Source organism: Myotis myotis, unplaced genomic scaffold, assembly GCF_014108235.1.
Source record: "Myotis myotis isolate mMyoMyo1 unplaced genomic scaffold, mMyoMyo1.p scaffold_m19_p_2, whole genome shotgun sequence".
Lineage (NCBI taxonomy): Eukaryota > Metazoa > Chordata > Mammalia > Chiroptera > Vespertilionidae > Myotis > Myotis myotis.
The window spans coordinates 170,563,562-170,584,850 of record NW_023416324.1 but is presented as its reverse complement, the minus strand read 5'-3'; the positions used below and the strand labels follow the sequence as shown (position 1 = coordinate 170,584,850).

General features: G+C 37.3%; 1 protein-coding gene across 9 annotated transcripts in view; it reads left to right on the top strand.

Annotated features, from left to right (window-relative positions):
* LOC118675946 (LIM domain containing preferred translocation partner in lipoma) overlaps positions 1-21,289 on the top strand; it is a 665,496-nt gene that overhangs the window by 299,578 nt on the left and 344,629 nt on the right. For all 9 annotated transcript variants that reach the window (XM_036348973.1, XM_036348974.1, XM_036348968.1 and 6 more), the window contains one exon: positions 2,514-2,626. In XM_036348973.1, the coding sequence (XP_036204866.1) occupies positions 2,514-2,626 (113 nt within the window). The remainder of the gene's footprint in view (positions 1-2,513; positions 2,627-21,289) is intronic.

Sequence of the window (21,289 nt, the reverse complement as noted above, 5' to 3'; positions counted from 1 at the left end):
CACTGTTCAATTTCGACTGTCCTTTTTCTAAAGATCTAAGTTGTAATGCTTTGGTACTATCCAAAAGCATCCCACTGAGTGATAGCAACTGCTGCCCCACGACTAAGTGTTAAATTGCTAAAATGTAAAGAAAAGCTACTTATCTATAAATAAAGAATTTTCCCATCACATCTAAATATTGTTATTTATTTATTTATTATTTATGGCAACAGGTATTTATTTGAGATATTCAGGAAGCATACTTTAGGCAGAAGCCCAAATAATGTTTCAATTAGGAGATGAAGGCAATGGTATTTATGAGAAAGGGAAAGGAAACAATTACATCAATGGAAGGAATGTGTTTCTATTGGTGCAGATAACATAACATAGTGATGCTAATTCTAAACAATTTAAAATTTTCAGTGCCCTACTTATCAGTAGGTGGTCATAATATCTGCTTTCTTGTTATCATTGAAAACAGTTCTTTGGGGCACAGCATTGCTTTAGGCACAGTGCAGAGGTTATTTTGCCCTGTTTTAACATTCTGAAAATTTGTGGCATAGTACCTGCCAGACAGTTCCTCCTGGATGGCAGCTCTGGCTCCATTTTAAAGTGGCTCTGTTGATATGATTTTTTTACATGAGGTCTAAGTGTTTGTAGTCATCTACTTTCTTTAGGCACATATTATTTTTCACCATATGCATGCATTTCTTTTGTAATATTCTAAAGGAATATCCCCTTTTTAATAGTCTCCTCCCTCCAGAGTACCTAGCTCCCTGCCCAGGTCTGGGTCAATCCCTCCTTGTGTCCCCATTCCCCTGGCTGTGGCCTCTTGCCTCCACTGCCCCACTCCCACCTCTTGCTTTCTTTGTCATCACTCTAGGCTTGAGAACCAACAGAGATCTCCCCTCTTCTTCTATACTAATTCTCCCTCCTCTGAACTTCAAAAATCAGCTCAGACATCTCCTCCCCCAGGAAGCATCTGGACTCCTCCAGGCTGGCTGGGGACCTCTCCTCTTGCATCATGATGGCTCCCATATGCCCAGAGCTTCTTGCCTGTTCCCTAATGTGTCTGCTTTCCTCACTGGATGGTACAGCCTGAGGGGCCAGGACTTCCACAGTCTGCATGCAGCAGGTGCCTCATAAATGAGTGTAAAATGAACAAATGAACGAATGCACTCAGCCATCCTGACCTTCAAACCCTATTCACACATTCGACTCCTAGGACTATGCCTACTGTGCATATCTCTCTCCTTCTGTCCACACCTACCGGCGCATTAAAATATTATTTTTAAAAGATGGAGCAGGGGATAGGGGGAATAAATTTTGATGGAAGGAGACTTGACTTGGGTGAACATACAACAGTACACAGATGATGTGTTGTGGAGTTGTACACCTGAAATATGTTAACCAATGTCACCCCAATAAATTTAATATAAAGGAAAAGGACAAATAAATAAAACAATTTTAATGGGCATTTTCTTTTCCTAATAAAATTTCTTGCAGAGTATTAAAAAAAAAGATTCTATACCATGAATCCACAGAGTTCTTGGATATATATTGACACCTCAAATCTTAGAGAGTAGGCATATTCTTCCAACAACTCTATGTGCTGTGCTTGTTGGTCACAATGTTGGGGTTTCTTAGTGTCCTAAAGCCTCATTACTTCCTACCTGGACTGCATATAGATTCCAAATCAATATTTCTTATCCCAAGTTTTTCAGAATCTGCCTTGCATGTACTTTTTAGATTAGTCTTTAGTAAATCATATTGCAACCAAGTGTTTCCTTTCCAGAAATCTTGGATGGATCCTCATTGTAAGCATGATAGAATCCAAGTTCTTTGCTGGTTGTACAACACACTTAAAAGCTTATTTTGTCACTGTTCTAATTTTTGTAACATACTAGTTTATCTTACATTTCTCTATGCTGTATTGTTACTTGCTCTTTGTTCCTTAGGGTCTAAATTTGTTTTTTTAAAAAATCCCTATGTCTTTATTCCTCTCTCTGTGTAGAGTGGACTTATTTTCTACATTATAATTTTCAGGAACAATTTAAATGCTCGGTGTAAACCTTCATTTCTCTACCTGGACACAAGCTTTCCTTCATCTCAACTTCCAGGAGAGTTTGTTTGTACATCTTAATAAATTTCATCTTTTATTATCCTTACTTGAGTACTTATTTTTTTCCTCCTTTACTTGAGAGAAAATTTGTTGTGAGTAAAAATCAAGTCTTATATACTTCAATAATCCACCACCCCAATGACCTTCCTTGTTCTGGTTAAATGTACCTGACCCCTATAGAGTAGCTTTGATGTTACTTAGAAGTATCAAATCTGGTCCTCAATCTTCAGAAAGTTAAGGCTACTAATTAAAGTGAGAAGAAGTAGGATAGGGAATAATTGTTATGCAAGGCAAAAGATCATGCCAATTGACATGCCAATTACAAGCAGAAAATGCCAGCTAATGTGTGTTTTGAAGAGTGCTTATAAGATTGCATCTATAGTAACTTCATGTTTGTGTTTTCTTTCTGTAGGTGATTTTCTTCCACCCCCACCTCCACCTCTAGATGATCCTGGTACTCTTCCATCTGTCTCTGGAAACTTCCCTCCTCCACCACCCCTAGATGAAGGTTCTTTCAGGGCACAGGTAAGATCTGTGGTTGAAGTCATGTTTATAAGCCATGCTAGGAAGCTCATGAATTCAGTGATTATTTTTGTGGCAGGTATACATTTATCCAGAGCGCACAGAGAGCTTTATGACACAACAAGCTAAGGCACCTTAATGCAAAACACCCAACTCAAGCTTCTCAGAGCTTGCATTCCCAAGCCTTAGAAATCCTTTCACCTACTCATTTGTTTCAAAACTGAAAGTCATGTTTTAAGAATGTCATTTGAGCAGTTCACATGTTCTTATTATCCTGGGGACACACAACCATAGATTTTTATTGCCTTTTTTTCTTTATTCACAAATATTGCATTCTACGTGAGTAAGGCTGATATTTTAAGGCTCTAGTTGGTCACTAGGTCCTAATTGGTCAGCAGTATCTTTCTAGCAAAAGCAGCAGCAAATGTCTTTAGGATTTTCTCTTCTGAGTGAGGTCCACGATGCACATTACACAGTGTATTGGTTATATACAACTGTTGTGCTCCAGAGACTGCTGATTGCATCTGGCTAGAGTAGGAAGCAATATTAGAAGTAGTTCTCAGCCTGTGATCATATAGGGGCATTGGTGACCACCTGCCACCATTTAGGCAGCCAAGTGCTTTCTATTCATGTCAGGGAGGAAACCTAAATAACAGATCAAATAATTATTGTTAGTTTTTAGGGGTGATGTGGTTACTCCAGACAGGGTGAAGAAAAAAACACAACAGTTCTTAACTTTTAGAGAAACATTGGAAATATTTGAGGAGAAATGAAATGGTGTTTGATATTTGTTTCAAAATAATAAGAGTAAGGATTTAGTGAGAATATAGGTAAAAATAAGTTTAGTTATGAGTTGATAATTCTTGGGTGCTGGAGGTTTATTCTATTATTTGGTCTATCTTTATATGTTTAAATTTTCTCACAATAAGTTTTAAAGAGGAAAAGCATTAGGAAATAACCCTTAAATAGTTTGGTCCGTTATCTATCTTTCTTTCTCCTACATTTTGGGTTTGGGGGAGATCGAGGAAGAAATGATGCATTCATTCAGTGAATTTTCTGTGCATCTGTGTGAGCACCCTAATACCACTAGGAATTCTATAGCAAAAAAGGTAGGGTTCTGCTTTCATGACACTTTATGTTAGTAAAACTAGGTAGAAGTAAATAAAATACATACAATACAAAGTACATTTGATTCGGATCTATTCTATGGGTTGAGGAAAGGATAGGGGATACAACCTACCAGGGCAGACATGGTCAAAAAGACCTCACTGGTAAGGTGACACCTAAAGAAGGACTTAGAGTAGGAGAGGCAAGAAGTAGCCATTGGATTTCTTCCTTCCTTCCTTCCTTCCTTCCTTCCTTCCTTCCTTCCTTCCTTCCTTCCTTCCTTCCTTTCTTTCTTTCTTTCTTTCTTTCTTTCTTTCTTTCTTTCTTTCTTTCTTTCTTTCTTTCTTTCTTTCTCTCTTATTTTCTTTTTTTTTTAGGGTTTATTTTTCATATCTAGATCTTAGGAACTAGAAGTTGCTTTTTTTTTTTTTTTAATTAATCAGTTGAAATTAAGAGTTCCAGTTATAACCAGTAAGCTTCAATTCAGTTTGGAGGCTAGATCTCAAAAGACTCTTAATTTTTTTTTTTCCTCTGCCCAGCTGGCATGGAGCAGTGGATTGAGCTTCATCCCATGCACCAAGAGGTTGCTGTTTCCATTCTGGATAAGGGCATATGTCTGGGTTGTGAGCTCAATCCCAGTTGGGGTGTGCAGGAGGAAGCCAATTGATGTTTCTCTGTCATTGGTATTTCTATCTTTTCTCCCTCTCCCTTCATCTCTCTCTAAAAAGTCAATAAAACAAATTAAAAAAAATTCTCAGATATACATGTTACAAACTCCTATACCTTATCTTATTTTAAGCTGGTAAAAATAGATCATATTCAAGTAATGGACAGGAGTCTGACAAAGTTTATATTTATTTTATGCATCAGAGAGATCCCTTGCAAATAGAAACAAAATGATCAATTTCCCTTTTTCTTTTTGTAGTCATTTTTATTAAAATGAAAAAGCTTTAAAGTTTGTCTTTTGTATATTTTTGCTCTTATTTTGTGGACGCTGGTTCTTTGCAAATTTAATTTACTCAATTAAAAGCTTCACTTAGTCAATCTTCTCTGTTAAGTTTGTTTGATTTTGTGACAGAAGACTTGTGTTTGAATAATAGTTGAGCAGCTTATTCCAGTTATGCTATTTTGAGCCGGTCACACCGAGTCCCAATTTCTTCATAATTAAAAATAAGGCAAACCTATCGACATCTCATAATTAAATGAAATACAGATGGATTTGAATTTCTAAACTAGTGGCTTTACAGATATTCTGATGCTATAATTATTACTATATAAAAATAATGACAGCAAGAATAATAGTAATAAGGCCTTGTTAAAGTGCTCCATTATGAAAAATTCAAAAAGTCCTGAAATTATAAAAAGTCTTGTTCTGTAGGGACCTTGTCCTGATATCTGTTCTGAAACCACAACTTTGTTTTTAAAAAGGAAGGAAATAAACAAAAAGCCTGTTGCCATGTTGGCTTATGTTCTCTGCAAAACAGAAGGATGAATGAAAAAAATAAAATAAAATTGAGTTTGCCAATGGAAAAGGACAAATCTGGTAGAGAGAGGCCTGCAAATTCTTGAGTATATGCAAGACTGTAGGTGCGTTAGAAAGGAAATGGGTTTGCACTTTTCTGTGGTTTATTGACAGGACAGGATAGTGACTTGGCCTCACTCTGGCTCTATCTGTATCCCCCTTTAGATAGGAGCTATGATGTACACTAAAGTCATATAGCCCCCAGACACAATTTTATATTTTTTCTCTCACAGTATGGTGAAACCTCCTGTTGCCAAGTCCAAATTATAGCTGGTAGATGTGTGTTTTCCTGTAGAAGTCTGTTTATGTTTCCAGCCGAATTTTCAGGTTGGAGCCAAACAAATGTCTACTAAGTGTGATGATAAGAATGAAAAGATTTTCAGATCTGGAAGGGACCTAAGAGATAATTTAGTCCATCCCTGCATCAGCCATCTAGCTAAGGCCTTTTGCAGTACTGGTCCTTGCTAACTGACTCCCTCTCTGTACAAATGGAAAAACTGAGACCAAGAAAGTGTAGATCATGTAGTTTCCGACTGAACTCTTAATGAATCTGAGAAATCATGACTCTTGGATTTGTTCTTCTTCTCACTGAGCGCATGGTTTTGCTTCAGCCCTCTGTCTGGCTCTGAGGTTCAGATGAAGGGGTTTCCTACTGCTGTTTGGAACGACCAGGTGCTGATGGAGTTCTGCTTGACTCACTGAATGTCTCATGTTTGCTGTAAACTTTCTTTTTCTTTGAAAAGGGCAAATAAATAGTTAGCACGAAGAATTATTGTTTTGACAATTCTCATTTTTATGGAAAAAGATGAGTCTTGGAAAATAAATGAGACATTTTCTGGTTGTTTCTGTCAGGATCAATTTGACCTCTGTGCCTGTAAGTTTTGGAGTGTGCTTTTAGCAGTCACTTCATTCATTCACTGTTCTTCATTGATTTGCTATAAATTGAATACCTTCTCTAACTCAGGGACATATATTAGAGATCATAATCTTAGAACTTGGCATCATGGATCTAGAATTTCAATTGTAGGCCTGTTAGATTTGTTCTGAATTGATGCCACAGAACAAAGGGGGCTGTATGACTTTAGGGTAATTTCTTTCTATTTCAGCAACAATTGGCAGGTAATAGCATTGTTTAGAATAGTTTCAACGGGTGGGGGGGGGCAATGTGTCATAAAATTTCAGGTTTGCAAGGGAATTAGAGGCCATAACTCAAGTCAAGTCCCCTTCTGTTGTTAGAATCTCCTATTTTTTTTTTTCTTCAACTTTGTAAAATGCTTATGGGTGACTATTATAGGTAAGGCAATGTTGAAGGATGAAATGGATCAGTTACCACCTCTGAATCAAATTTGGGGATATATATATATATATATATATATATATATATATATATATATTCTTCTAAATTAAGGTGTTTCATGGTAAATTATGCCTTAATCATCATGCTTTGATCAAAAGCATAATCTAAGTCTTATGTTGTGGTTGAGGGTCAGGAACCTATATTAACTCTGACTAGAGACATACAGGAAGGAACTTTGGAAATAATTTCAGTTGAACTGAACTTTGATGGCTGGATAGGACCTTAATTTCAGGTGGGTGATTGGAATGTTCAGTAATGACATAATAAGAGTAACAATACAAAGGGGGGAAACACAAAGTAAGTGTGATAAGTCTGCATCTCTGGCTGTGGAATTTGTCCTTTATTCTGGAATAATTGACCATTTTTTGAGGTCTTTGTTACTATTTTAAATATAAGGATGACATCCCCAGATCTGTGTTGGTTGCCAAGAGGTGCTTTTAACACACCATAAGGCAAAATGTGTTGACTTGTGGGAAACCCCATGCAGACAGCTCTGATTGTCTGGTCCACTTCCTTGAGCTCCTTGGGGACTTATCTGCTGATACCTGATGGCTTTGGGTTCAGGTGCCCCATATTTAACTTCCTCTTTTTATATTTCTACTTCACTATTTTTTCATGACCTCCAATTGACAATGTTTAACTCTGCCTCTCCCATTGTGACTCAGTCCTGTGGCTTACTTTTACTTGCCTAGTATCCAGTGGTTTTATGCCTTCAGTGTTTATGTCTTCTCTTCTATTCATTCAGGCCGGATGGCCATGTGTGCTACTATAACTCCAGTCCCTTCACCTGATAAAACAGACTGTTTTGTCCATTCATAACTAGTTACTCCAAATGATAATTCATTTTCTTTTATTGAACAGAAATTTATCCCTTCATGATTTCCTCACACAGATTTTCTTCTTAACCTCTTAGGAAAGAATGCACATTTGAATGTACATCCAGCCAGGAGAGTTAGCTGATGTCTGTCCCCAAGCAGTTGATCAATAAAGCTACTGAAATAGGTGACTATTCTGAGGAGAGAGTGAGAACAGTGTGATGTGAACTGTTGTGAACTGTGTACTGAACTTGGGGAAATGCCCAAAGTTAGTTGAAAGGAGAAGAGAGAAGAGAAAATTCTGAAATCACTTATGGTCTCGCTTAAAGTCAATCTCCAAAAATTTGTAAGCCCACTCATTTCTATTCTTTTTAAATTTTTTTTACTATTGTTTTTATTATCGATACTATTACAGATGTCCCCCATTTTTCCCACTTTTGCCCGCCTCCACCCAGGCTCTACATCCCTTCCCCTTGCCTTCACCACTCTGTTTTCTGTGCCCATGGACTATGCATATATGTTCTTTGGCTACTCTCTTTATTCATTTCTATTCTTGTGAAATAATTTCAAAGTTTATATATGTGTAGGGTGGATGGTGGATGGTCATCATTTATCCTCTTAGCCTTTTAATGGTTCATGTGTTAATGATAACTTAAAAATCTATTTAAATTCTAGGAGAACTGGCATTGGAATCTGTGTTGTGTGACATATGACCCTTAGTCTAGTACTATTCTGGTTATAGGTATTGAATGATAGAATTTTACTTTTAGGCATAGAGAACTCAGGCCCACACTCGTGAGGACACAGAAAGAGCCAACAAGACTTGCTTAATGGTGTCGACATATCCTATTAAAGAGGTCATCCCTTCTGCACCTTGTAGTGGGTGAGGAAGGAAGGGGCTGGGTAAAACAGAAGCATGCCCAGGTTCCAAAGGCTAAGAACAGAGGTAGTGTGAAATATTGCCAGAGAAAAACGGAAATGCTCAGTGAAAGCTTGACTCCACTCTGAAAGGATTGTCCTTTCTGTGCAGGGAGAATATAAGAATATCTTGATACATGAAATATATCAAAGGAGATGCTTGTTTTTCCCTGGCCCTTTGCCTTGTTCCCTTGGGCATTGGGTTAGTGAGCCCTAGTTACTTTGTGGGGTTGTTTGTGACCCTGGCAACAGCAGCAGTAGCAGCAGCTTGATTTGCCATTATCTCCTCCTTTTATGGTTCACATATGTAGGTCAGAGTATGTTTAACAGGGCTGGTGGGTTCGTGGGCATGTAGCTGGTTCTGGTCAATGTGACTTTCTAGAAGCGAATGTCAAAGTTTTCCTGTTTGTCTTTCACTCTGAATCATCGTCTGATTGGGTATTCAGTGGAGAAGAAAGGGGTATTTTTGGTGTCTAGACATATAAAAACTTCTTTGAAAGTAGCAGGCTTAGAGCTGACAGGGACTATTCCAGTGTTTTATTTAGCAACTGGAACCTTTTTAATGGAACACCAGAGTTTCTCTTCCTTATTTTTTAAACCTTTATTTAAAGAGACAAACCTTTTTTTTTTGGGGGGGGGGATTGATTGTCAAGTAGCACACATACACACACCCACTCAACCTTATCAACTCAACTACCATTGATGCTGCCACCATGAGATAATCTAGGACGCATGCTCACTGTCTATAAGGGAAAGATTGGTTAATTTCCGGGCAGTCAGTCTCATGGGAAAACTGGTTGTGGTCAGTTCTGCTATATGTAGGGAGAACCAATAAGGTTAGCTTTGCTTTAGCTCTTGAATTACCCCCATTTCTTAATAAGGGTGATTAATAATATTTGTATATTTCAGAAAATTTTCTTTGCCCAAAGTTAAGTGAAACTGCAGTTGAGTCTCCCAAGTCAGTGGAAGGTTTTATCCCATTTTGCCTCTCCCAGCAAGAATCTTAGTGATTTCTTGAAAGCTGACATATATTATTTTCCATGTTTAAAATAATTCATGTTTTTTTTTCTAGTAATGTAAATAAATCAAATAATATAGATTAAATGCTTTGAAACATGTTTCCTCTATCAAGGAAAAATTATGATATGAATATATATCCCATCTCCAATATGTATTCTATATAGAACTTGAACATTCTTCCTCCTGGGCCATCAAAAGTGGTATTTAAAGCAATTTGTTGAACCTGGCCAGTGTGGCTTAGTGTTTGAGCATTGGCCTATGGGCCAGGAGGTCTGGTTCAATTCTGGGTCAGGACATATGCCCAAGCTGTGGGCTCGATCCCCAGTGTAGGGTGTGTAGGAGGCAGCAGATCAATGATTCTCTCTCATCATGTTTCTGTCTCTCTCTCCCTCTTCCTCTCTGAAATAAATAAAACATATATTTAAAAAGTAAAAAATAAAGTAAAACAATTTGGTGAATGTGTTGTAATATTTTAAACATTATGACACTTCTTTTTAAAGAATAATTCCTCACACTAAATTGTATGATTGCATTATTAATGAACTATAACTTTTACTTGTATATTGCATTTTCTTGTTTAATATTTCTTTTTCTTAAATTCATCATCATCATTCTTCACTTTGTTTTTTGTTTTCTTCCACAGCCTTTCATCTAGTAATGTTTTTATCATGTGGTGATATATTCCCTGACACCTTGTATATCTTATTTTTGCCTTCATATTTAAGTATAAGTTTGGCTGCAATTAGAATTTTAGGGTCAAAGTTCCTTTACAATTTACATCAATATTCTACAAAGATGTCTATACGGTTAGTCAGTATTTAGTGTTCCACATGAGAAATCAGATGACAGTCTGATTCTTTTTTTTTTTTTTTTTGAGGTATACTATTTAATTTTTATTTTCTTCATTTTATTTTATTTTTCCCCATCACCTTTATCCCCCATACCCTCTTCCACCTCCATTCTCTCCCTCCCCCCCAGCAATCACCACACTGTTGTCCATGTCCTTGGAGTTTTTTCTCTATTTTTTTTTCTTTTTTGCTCAATCCCTCCCCAGCCCCACCCACCTCTCCTCACCAGAGCTGTTTGCCTGCTTTCTGATTCTATCTCTATTTTGCTTATTAGTTCAGTTTGTTCCTCTAATTTAGTATCTTTTTCTTGTTTGACCTGTAAGCTTTATTTGTGGGATTCAGCAATTTGACTACAATGTAGCTAGATCCAGGTTCCTTTACCTTCAAACCAGTATTTCTACTCAGCATTCCACGAATTTGTTTGAGCTGAGAAGTCAGATTTTTATTTAGCTAAGAAGCATTTTCTTGTATTATTTGGAAGAAGCAATTTAATCTTCTATTTTCTTTTTTCTTCCTTATGGGACTCCTATTTTGGATTTTTTCTCTTTCATATTTGTATTCTTTTTCAATAGTTCTATCTTATGGAAGAATCCTATTGAATGTTTTTCTTTAGTTTGCATTTTTGTGGCAATGGTCTGCTCTTGACTTATAAATCAATATCCACCTGAGTTTTTGGAGAAAATGTGGTTGACAATGGCTCTAGATCTGCTCTTCCCGTAGACCTAGTTAGGTTGCACTCCACACTTTATCTTTTATCTGGTTCAAGATGATATAGCCCTTTAAATACAGGGCGGCTTCAAGGTATCTGCATGCAGTCTTCACCCTGTGTGTAATTAGGGGAGGCAGGCCAGTTAAGGGGTTTCTCTTGGATACACATGCCAAGAGCAGACCAGCAAGCTTTACTCCAGCCCTCAAGGCTATTTACTAGTTGTGAGGATCCACAGGCAGGCAGCAAAGCCTGTATTTTTCATGCCCCGCACATATGCCAAGTAAGGGCAGCAGCAGGCCATAGCTAGCCCTCTGTGGTTGAATCTCCCTCACTATTTCCTTATCCCTACCTCTAATGATTCTGTCACCAGGAGTGTCAGGAAATATGGCAAAGTCATTTTTATTAGAAAGGATGAAGTCATTATGTGACTTCACTACTGTTTTGGCTGGCTTTCATGTTATATCCCACACATCTTTTCCAAAGAGACTCCCCAGCCCCTCGCCCTTTCTGTTGTAGCAGCTTGCAGTCAGCTCAGGTATATCTACCCTTTGCTATTTATCTCAAGTTCACTCTGCTACCCTTGAGGGCTCCAGCATAGAAAAGTCCTCCATGATTGCATTATGTAAGCCAAGTCAAGCTTCAGGGACAGCTGAATATGATGGCTAACACTATACATGCTGGATCTAGACTGCCTGGGTTCATGCCTGGCTCCCCACTCATTAACTGCAGGATTGTGGCCATCTTATTAAATTTTCCATGCCCCAGTTTGCTTATCTGTAAAATGGGCATAATTATTGTACCTAGCTCTTTGAGGTTTCAAAGAGATAATGCACATAGAGAACAGTGTGTGTCCCTGACATATTCTAAGGCTTAGTAAATATTTACTATTGATGCTATTGCTGTTGGGCTAGTTGGTTTCTGTGCTGAGCTCTGCCACAGTTATCGCTGTCGTTTGGTTTACACGATACCTTCCTAAAGTTCAGTAGTCATCCCATTCCTTGCTCATGTGTGCTTGGGGACTTTAAGTCTTTTTGCTAAAGAAATACTCTCACAATCTACTGTGCAAAATGAATGATTTAATTAAATCATCTTTTAGAGCTCTTATAGCTTTAAAATGCAATGCCATGGTAATAAAATATTACCTCTTTATAATTTTATATTGATTCATAAATTGTAAAATCCTTTGTATTTTATTTGATCTTCACACATAAGAAAAGCACAAATGTAATTTAACAAATAAAAAAAGGCCCAAAGAGTCAAGGCAACTTGTTTAGCTTCACAACAAATGTCAGGCAAGCAGTGATTTATTTTTAAATGGACCAAAACAAACACAAAATGCATTTTGGGGACTTTTAAGTCTCTTGGCTTAGTATCAATTCCCTTATAAATGAGAAAAGGCAGATGACTTTAAGTTCTCATAAAGCAGCCAAAGTCATCAACAATATGTGTTCATGGCTAGTGGCCAGGGGCCATTGATAGATTTCTTTGTAATTCTTCAGTGGAAAGGAGCTCATCATCTTCTACTGACCTCCAGCATAGTCTTTGCCAGTCCCCTCGCACATCATGCCATGGTTTTGGTATGCCCTGTTGGGCTCACGGATCTTGGAGTGTCTTTGTAATTTACGTAATCCACTCAATAAGGGCACAAAACAACTTGCTCTGAAAGAAGGATAAAAGAGGGAATAGAAGATGCCAAGACCAAAAACCTAAGGATTTAACTCGTACTTATTTTTGAACCTCAAATTTTTAGAGAGATTTTCTGGACATAGCTGAATGTACTTGATTCATTCAAAAGTCAAATATTTATGCACCCCTAATAGATAAAATAATACTTGTCCGTGTGATACATATACCAATCTTTTAAATATTACACTATTATTATTGTATCATTAGCTTTTGTGAATTTGACTTGTCCAAGGCTCTTACACTGTAAATTCCATAAATTCCAAAATTGATTTAAAAAAATACTTTCATCTACTTTATCTCATTTGAGCTTTTAAATAACTTATGAACAGAGAAGGGTAGTGATAATTTTCCTTCTTGTCCTAGCGAAGGTAATGAAACTGAGAGGTTAAGTAATATTCTTTGTTTCCATGGTATTAAGCATCTCATACAGGGATGAAACCCTATTTTTTCTGAGTCATGCTAGTTCATTTCTTTCTCTTCGGCCACCATGGCTTTATTGTTATGCTGCCTTTATATTCTGTTTCAGTGAAGGACACAAAATACCATCTGTCACTGTCTTCTCCAAGTTATTTATTTATTTATTTTTAATTCTCAGACAAGGACATGTTTTTATTGATTTTTAGAGACATAGGAAGGGAGAGAGAGAGAGAGAGAGAGAGAGAGAGAGAGAGAGAGAGAGAGAGAGAGAGAGAAACATCCATGTGAGAGAGAAATATCTATTGGTTGCCTCAGACATACACCCCTACCAGAGATCAAACCCTTAACCTGGGTATGTGCCCTGAATAGTATTTGAGCCCAAAAACTTTTGGTGTGCAGGATGACATTTCAATCAAGTGAGCCATCAAGCCAAGGAGTCTCCAAGTACTTTTACTTTTTGGGCTCTCTTGATGGGTTCTGTTGTAGAATCCTCTATTGCAATATTTCCCTCAGTTTTATTTTTTTTTAATTATCTTTATCTTTATAGATTGGAAAGATGTGCTTTGGCTTTAAAATATAAGAAAGTTCATTAAGATCTTTAACCTGGAATTATTCATATAATTTTTGCTTATTTTTATATTTATTTTACCAATAAACTTTAATAAAGATGTCGGTTTTTATTATTGCAGAAAAAAGTAAAATGGCTGGTACCTGCTGAAAAAAAATGTTTCTATGGCAGTTTTTTAGAAAAGGGACTAGGTGACAAAGGAACGAGAGGATTCATATTATAAGAAGTGTAATTTTACTGTTTTGTTTTTTTAAGTAAAGGATTTATTTTCACACCCCGAAGAAATAAGAAAGAAACATAGTAGGGGCTCAGAAATTCCCTTCTTTCCCCATCATTCATCCCATGTCTTTTATTGCTTAAAATAGTCTCTGCCTGTCCTACAACCTTACCTTCTGCTTTAAACTATACATAACACATGAAGATGATATGTGATCTGGGGCAGATCTTCCTTAAGAACCAAATCTCATTTTTTTCTCTCATAGAACTAGTATGATAATCCAATTATTTTCTTCTGTGTTTTTTGTTTGTTGTTTAATGATCAAGTGAAAACCCATTTCAAAACACTTTCTTACTCAGTAAGTAAAGGATTTACCTTAAAAATAATTTTTGTAATATTATTTCAACATTCCTGAGCTTTAATTCTATTTATAAAAGTTATCTCTCCCCCATATGTAGAGCAATGAATAATTGCATGGCTACTAAATGTTATATTTGCTGGCATTGGGTGTATTGGAAAGAGAATAACAAACTATCCCCTGAATAGAGATGTACTGATATAAACCATAGCTTACTACAGTATGTACACTTCTGAATCAGAGTCTTGAATTCTGAAAACCTGTCTCAGAACTTCATAGAGTACCTGATAGGCTCAAACTTAGGTATTCCATGAAGAGGTGATCAAACAATAGAATAAAAATAATATGGCAAACCACTGTACACATTCAGGAGACTTCATCATTTTAATTATTATTTTACATCAAGCCATTTTGTAAGAGGATTGTTTTCTTTTCTTTTCTTTTCTTTTTTTTTTAGCTTGTTGAAATTATCTTCTGACTGAGAATAAAAACCAGTTGTGGGATATGGCAACTATAGAGAAAAATTTTCATAGAGTTACAGATTCATGAAACGAGGAAACCCCCTGCTCCACCACACTTCTCTCTATATACTGGGATTTAAACCACAGTCCTAACATGAACTTAACTCATTTTAACTCCCCTGAAATGGCACTTGCACCTGTTTACCACTTCCTCTGATTACCTAATGACTATTATATTTTCAGCCATGCTCTTCTGTGTCTTTCAGGGGGTAACACTCTTAATGATTTGAGCCTCCTCACTTCCTCCTTCAATTTTTACTTACCAGAACTTCCTTGGTTCCTGTGCTATATCTGTAGCCATTTCTTTTCTCTCTTATTTATCAGATCCCCTTTCTTCTTCTTTTTTTTTTCCTGACCCTAAATTTAGGTGTCCACTCAGTATTCTTCTTTTTGACCTTCTGTCTTCTCTTAGTAGAAGCCACAACTCTTACAGAGGCAACTTTGATCTCTTTATTAAAACCTTTTACTCATATGACTTTTGGCACCATGTTGTCCTTTGACAACTTAGGTTGCATTTCCATAGGATCTTTCCACAGGGAAAACCTTCTTTTCTTCACATTTAATATGTTCCAAATTTTACTCATCACATTCCCCTAAGGCTTCCATTCTGTTAGAGGTACCACTGTATTATCTAGTCTTTTAGATTCTAAACACTGTGATCATTGTCTTGCTATTTCAATATATCTGTTGCCAAGATCTGACATTTTTTTTAGTTCAAGAATGGCTCTCAGGTTTTCTTTAGCCTCTTCATTTTCCCATTCATTGTCCTAGCTCCTTTCTTCTCCATATCACAATAGTCTCATTGCTTTGATTCTGCTTTTTGTTTTTCACAATCCAGTTGCATGTTTTTAAGCAATTGGTCTTCAAAAAAATGTTATTTTCTTCCTATGGCTTTTAATTGCCTACTCCATTAAGTTTCCTCTCTTGGATGATTTTTAGAGTAGGTCATGACCTTGGCTCCCTTTAAAGCATACCTTCTCTCCCACTGTGCTCTTTGCAGTCTCCTGTGGAGCTGATGTTCTCACTCTTGGCTTCCCATCATGCCAGGCTCTTTGAGCCTGCCTATATTATATTCCTGTGTCTTTCTTGTTACCTGGTGTATCCCCATTTCTCAAGGGACCATAAACCCTTCCCATTTCTAAAAGCCTAACTGAGATCCACTTTTGTCCTCAGAGCCTCTGATACTACCATCTCATCCCAACTTCTTTGCATCCTGACTCTATTAACTGGGTAGTGTGGTACAGTGACCTGAGCCTATGGTTTAGTGCCAGTAAGCCTGCTCTATTGCTCACCAGTTGCACTACTTATCTTCACATGCAAAAAATGGGAATAGTTTAGGAAGTTAATCTGAGGATTGATTAAGATAGAAGAGTATGGAGTATCTAGTAGTATGTGGCTCATAGTAAAGGCTACCATGAGTCAGTTAGTGGTAAATCAGGTAATGATGCTTCATTTTCCTGTCACTTAATAGATGTCTTTTGGTGGACTGATATAATTATATCATGTACATTAGTATTGCTTCCAAACTATCTATCATAAAGCTAGAGTCATAATGTGACATGGGAAGACCTGTGGAAATCATTTAACATCACAAATCATAGTGCTTTGTATCTGAAAGGATCCTAATCCAGCCAGTCTTTCTTGTGGTGAGGAAATGGGGGAGGGGAGCAGATTTTTTAAGTGATTTACCCAAGGTGACACAATTAGTGGAAGAGCTGGCCCAACCCCAACTGGGCGTTTTAGGACTCATGTCTGCATTCATTCTATTATCCTCTTCTTCATTCCCCTTTTAGAAACTCTCTGAAGGCTGGATCACAGGTCATGTTCCTTTATCACTTATAGTCTTTAACTCATTGAGGGATATTACTAGTAAGGTCTTATTTGTGGATTGATTTATTGATCGATTTTTTTTTTTTTTTTGTCTTGGCAATAGGAATTCTCTGGAAAATCTGTATTATACATGGGCTTAACACTCTTTTGATGCTGTTGTAATGTGAAAAAGGTTCAACATGTACCACTTCTGTGCACTGGCTCAGGGTGGTGGGGAAAGGAAATGGGAAAGGAAGTTATATACATCATGAACAAATCACATTTTTCTATATTTAGTCCTTGCTACTGTTTGAAAAGTACAGCTCTGTTCATAGCAGTCTGGCATGTGTTTCCTCAGTGCCATTTCAAAAAGGGGAAAAATAAATATTGGAATTTTTTTGTAGTGAAAATAGTTACTCAGTGAAATCACACAAGTTCCTTCTTTTCCTCTTGATGAAACCTCAAACCCACTAGGCACAGATTCCTGAACCTCAACTATGCCTGTCAAAGGCTCATGCAGAGTCAGCAAAATGCAGTCCAGAAGATGTGTTCTGGTGGCTGAGAGAGTCAGGGCAGAGAAGGCAGGGGTAGGAACTATGACATTCCTTGGTCAGTGGATGGCTTGGCTAGTGATCAGATTATTGCCCCCTGGAGGAAGCGGAACCTGAACTACATACATAGAGAGCCACAGAGCATTACAGTTCTTTGCTTAAGATGTTCCTTCTGCCTGAGTGTCTCTCTCTGCTGTCTGTCTATGGGAAAAGTTTCTCTGAGTGTCTTACAGCCAACCCCCCAATTCAAATACATACATTACTGCGTGTTAGTAGTTTCAATGACAGTTTTGGGATTTTCTTAGTCTGACACTATATTAGTTATCATTAAGGAACAATAACAACCCATGACAGTAGCCATGGCCATGTGAAGGGGGACTATGGGAAATGAAGGAGACCAGGATGCTGTTCAGGATCCTGACTTTCTTCCAGGGAGAGGTATTTGCTTTCTGTCCTGGTGTGTGCCAAATAAGAAGATTCTCTAAAAAATCAGAACTCTGAGCCAAGGGTGATGTGAATTTTTCCCGGAGAAAATGTTGATACCACTGAGCAAAGATTGCACCTTATTTCTGGGAGGGACTATACAGTCTTCAGACATAAACAGTTCTGCCTAGATAAAATTGTGGTGCAGGGTGAGAATGATACATTGCTATAATTAATGCTAATTTTTGGATATTGCTGTATTATTGTCATTGTTTTTAATTGAATATGTATTAAGCTCCAACAGGGTGCTATGAATAATGCCAACTTATAGTTGATTTTTCAGAACACTCAGAAGAATTTATATACACCAATAACAGAAACTCTCAGCACCCCTTCGAGGTGGTAAACGTTGCCATTTCTACAAAGAAGAAGTGAAGTAGATTGTGTTTGCTCTGTTGGCACTGTGGGTGAGAACACAGAACTGTTGAATAGGAGAAAAGTATTTTCCCTGTCCCCGGGAACTGGGTTAGAATACATTAGTAAAGAATTCTTCTTCTTGCTTTTGGAGTTGTGGGATTTTAATTAAATTGTTCTAGTTATTGTTAGCCCTTGCATTAACACCAGGCAACCAAATTCTAGGCCAGCAAATTTCAAGTTGAGTCTAGAAAAGAATTGGGAGAGAGACGAAGGACTTGTTAAATGCAAATTATTAGGCCCTGCTTCCAAAGTTTCAGATTTGGTAAATCTGGGAGGAGGACTAAGAATTTTCCCTTTAAACCCTGGCCAGGTGGCTTAGTTGATTGGAGCATTGTCCCCTACACTAAAAATTGCAGCTTTGAGTCCAAGGAAGGACACATGTCTAGGTCGAGGGTTCCATCACTGATCTGAGCATATACAGGAGGCAATTAATCGATGTTTCTCTCCCTCTAAAGTCAATAAACTTATCCTTAGGTGATGATTTAATAAAGAAAAGAATTTTCCCTTTGAATAGGTATCAGTGGTCTTCTGTCCTCAGAGGAAGTTCAGCTTCCCTTGGAAACTGTAGATCTGTCTTCAGCCACCCAAATATAGCCTCAGTCTGAAACCAAGACTTTTTGTCTAATATCTGTGGGGTGTCTTAGAACTCACGTTGTATGAAATCTTATGCACCTCTCATTTACAGAACATACTGCTAGCCAACATTTATAAAAGACTTATTGTACACTTAGCATTTTGTCTGGACATGTGGCTCTCAAGACCTTATGCCACCTGGTTTCCACAATGCCCCTGTGGGGTTTATATTTTCACTCTCCTCTATCATGGTAGGTTAATAAAACCTAGAGAGAGGGTATGACTTGGCCAAACATCTCACTGTTTTAAATCCTTTTAATTTAAATCCAGCTAGGGACCAGATCCTACTTTAAGTTTGAACCACAGATGGGGACAGAGCCTCTAGAACTGGTTTCAGTGAAATTCATCATAAAGAACAAAGTTCACCTTGGAATAAGGGAGATGGGGGAAGGAAAACTAGAAAGACCAGGTCAGGTTTTAATTCTTGCTTGGTTATTTGTCTTGGTTCTTTAACACAGACTAGGTATTAAACTATGGCTAAGTAAATAGTAGTCATTTGATTTATCACTTGACTTTGAATGTTCCATGGAAAAGGAAACATTTCTAAGGAAATCCCATAATGAGGCATGAATAGAATTCTGGAATAGAGAAAGGCTTTTTAAGTTGAGGCAATAGGCAGGCTTGTAACAGCATCATTTCTTTCCTCCTTTAGTTTTTTTTTCAGCCTTTACCTATGGAAAGAATAGTCTTTTCAAAGCATACTGTTAATTTGTATTCCCAAGATAGAAGGCAGAAATGTTTTTCTTGTAGATTCACATTTACTAGTTTTCCTGATGAAGGTGGGATCAATTACTTTCTGATATGGTCCTATACTCACTTTTTATCAATGGCAACCTTTTTCATAAAAATAGGAGTCTCTGCTAGGAGTGTTCTTAATGTAAATGATCTGTGCACTGCCTAAAATATATGTGATTCATACCATGTGTTTGTTCCTACATTCAACATTAAGTCCTAAGATACAATTACTCCTGCCCACTCTCTCCTTCGTCATGGGGACTGTGTTTATCCCTTAGATATCTGTACCCTGGATACCAGCCAGGATCCTTCTAGGCCTAGGGTGTGTACACCTGCATAATCCATCACAGCTGACTCTTTGAGCCTGATCTTCCTTTATTTTTATCTAAAGAGACACTTGTTATTTACCAAGTGTTAGTGCCCATTGCATTGTTCCTCCTATATCTTTATGCTCAAGTGATAAATAGCTTAAATATATTTTTCTCCATCTGAGATTTTCTTGATTTTCACTGCATCTATGGAGTTCTCTCTGATTTTTCTACTTAACTACCCGCTTCCCTCCCTTCTCTCTCTCTCTCTCTCTCTCTCTCTCTCTCTCTCTCTCTCTCTCTCTCTCTCTCTCCTCTCTCTCATGTGCTAGCCATTACATCTTATGTTTCATAGACTTTAGCACTTACCTGCCTGTAGTCAGCCCTGTAATATGGTTATTTGTGGACAAACTAACTTCTGTAATGCAACTGTAAGCACTTGCAGGGCACAAAACCACTGATTTTCCCTCTCTCTCTCTCCCTTCCTCCCTCCCTTCCTTTCTTCTTTCTTTTTACCAATTCCTATCCTTCATATCAATGTGTCCTGAATATTTGATCACATTTATGTGACAGTGAATGAAAACTGCTAAACGGGGAGAGAGAAAGCAAAAGAGTGGATTGAAATTTGACTTTTATCTATAGTTACATCCATGACATGATTCACGTTAACCTGAATGGCTTGTATAATCTCATTTGATGCTTGACAGCAAGGCCTTTCCTTTTTGCATGTCCAGTCTGGTGTCATGGAAAGTGCAAGAGCTAGAATGTTGCAGCAAAATGTTTGAGTCCTAAATTCCAATCCTGAGTGACTTGGAAAAGTCTCTTTTTCTTTGACCCTTGCTATTCTCTTTTATAAAATAGAAATAATAATACCTACTGATGTCTAGGATTGCTGAGAGAATCCAATGAGATGTATTTAAGAAAATGCTTCTCTGAACTTAGGTCCTGTTCTGTTGATAATGGCAGTGCAGAGAAAACTATGATTTCCTTTTCCCCTATTCCCAGAGGTAATGGGTCCCAGGCTGTGTACAGTGGGCGGAGTAACTGGCTCGTAGGATATTTCCCAGAACTGTCTTGGAACAGAAATTTTGAGCAAGAGAAGACGATGAACAGTTTTTCATGATTGTTAAGGATATGATGCATCTTTTATTGTTAGAATATATGATGCCTGCCATTTTATGTAGTTTCTTCATATCTCATCTTTTCTTAGACTTTGAGATAGGACCCAATATATATATATATTTTTTGGTCTTTTCACCTCCTGCCTACTTGCTAGGATGTTGCCACTCTCACCTATCTTTTTCCATTTCCATTAATCAGCTTGTGACACTCAAAACAATATAACTGAATGTAACCTACTCTATAAAGTCATTATCAGTGATTATATTTGAAATGGGTATTTCAAATTTTATATTGTTAGTATCTGTTCTATATCTTCTGTATTTTCAACTCCCAAAGTATCACTCAAACTAAATATAAATAGTAATTTGGTTCTAGTTAGTGGCTGTAACTGAAAAAAAAAAATAGTATCCATATTAATAAAAAATCCTTTAAGCTTCATATAATATTAGAGAGTGATTTTCAAATGATCTTTTATAGAACTGTTCAGGGAACATTATTGGAGGCAATGGGGAGGTGGAATCCTAGGCTTCTGCTGGCTTGTACTT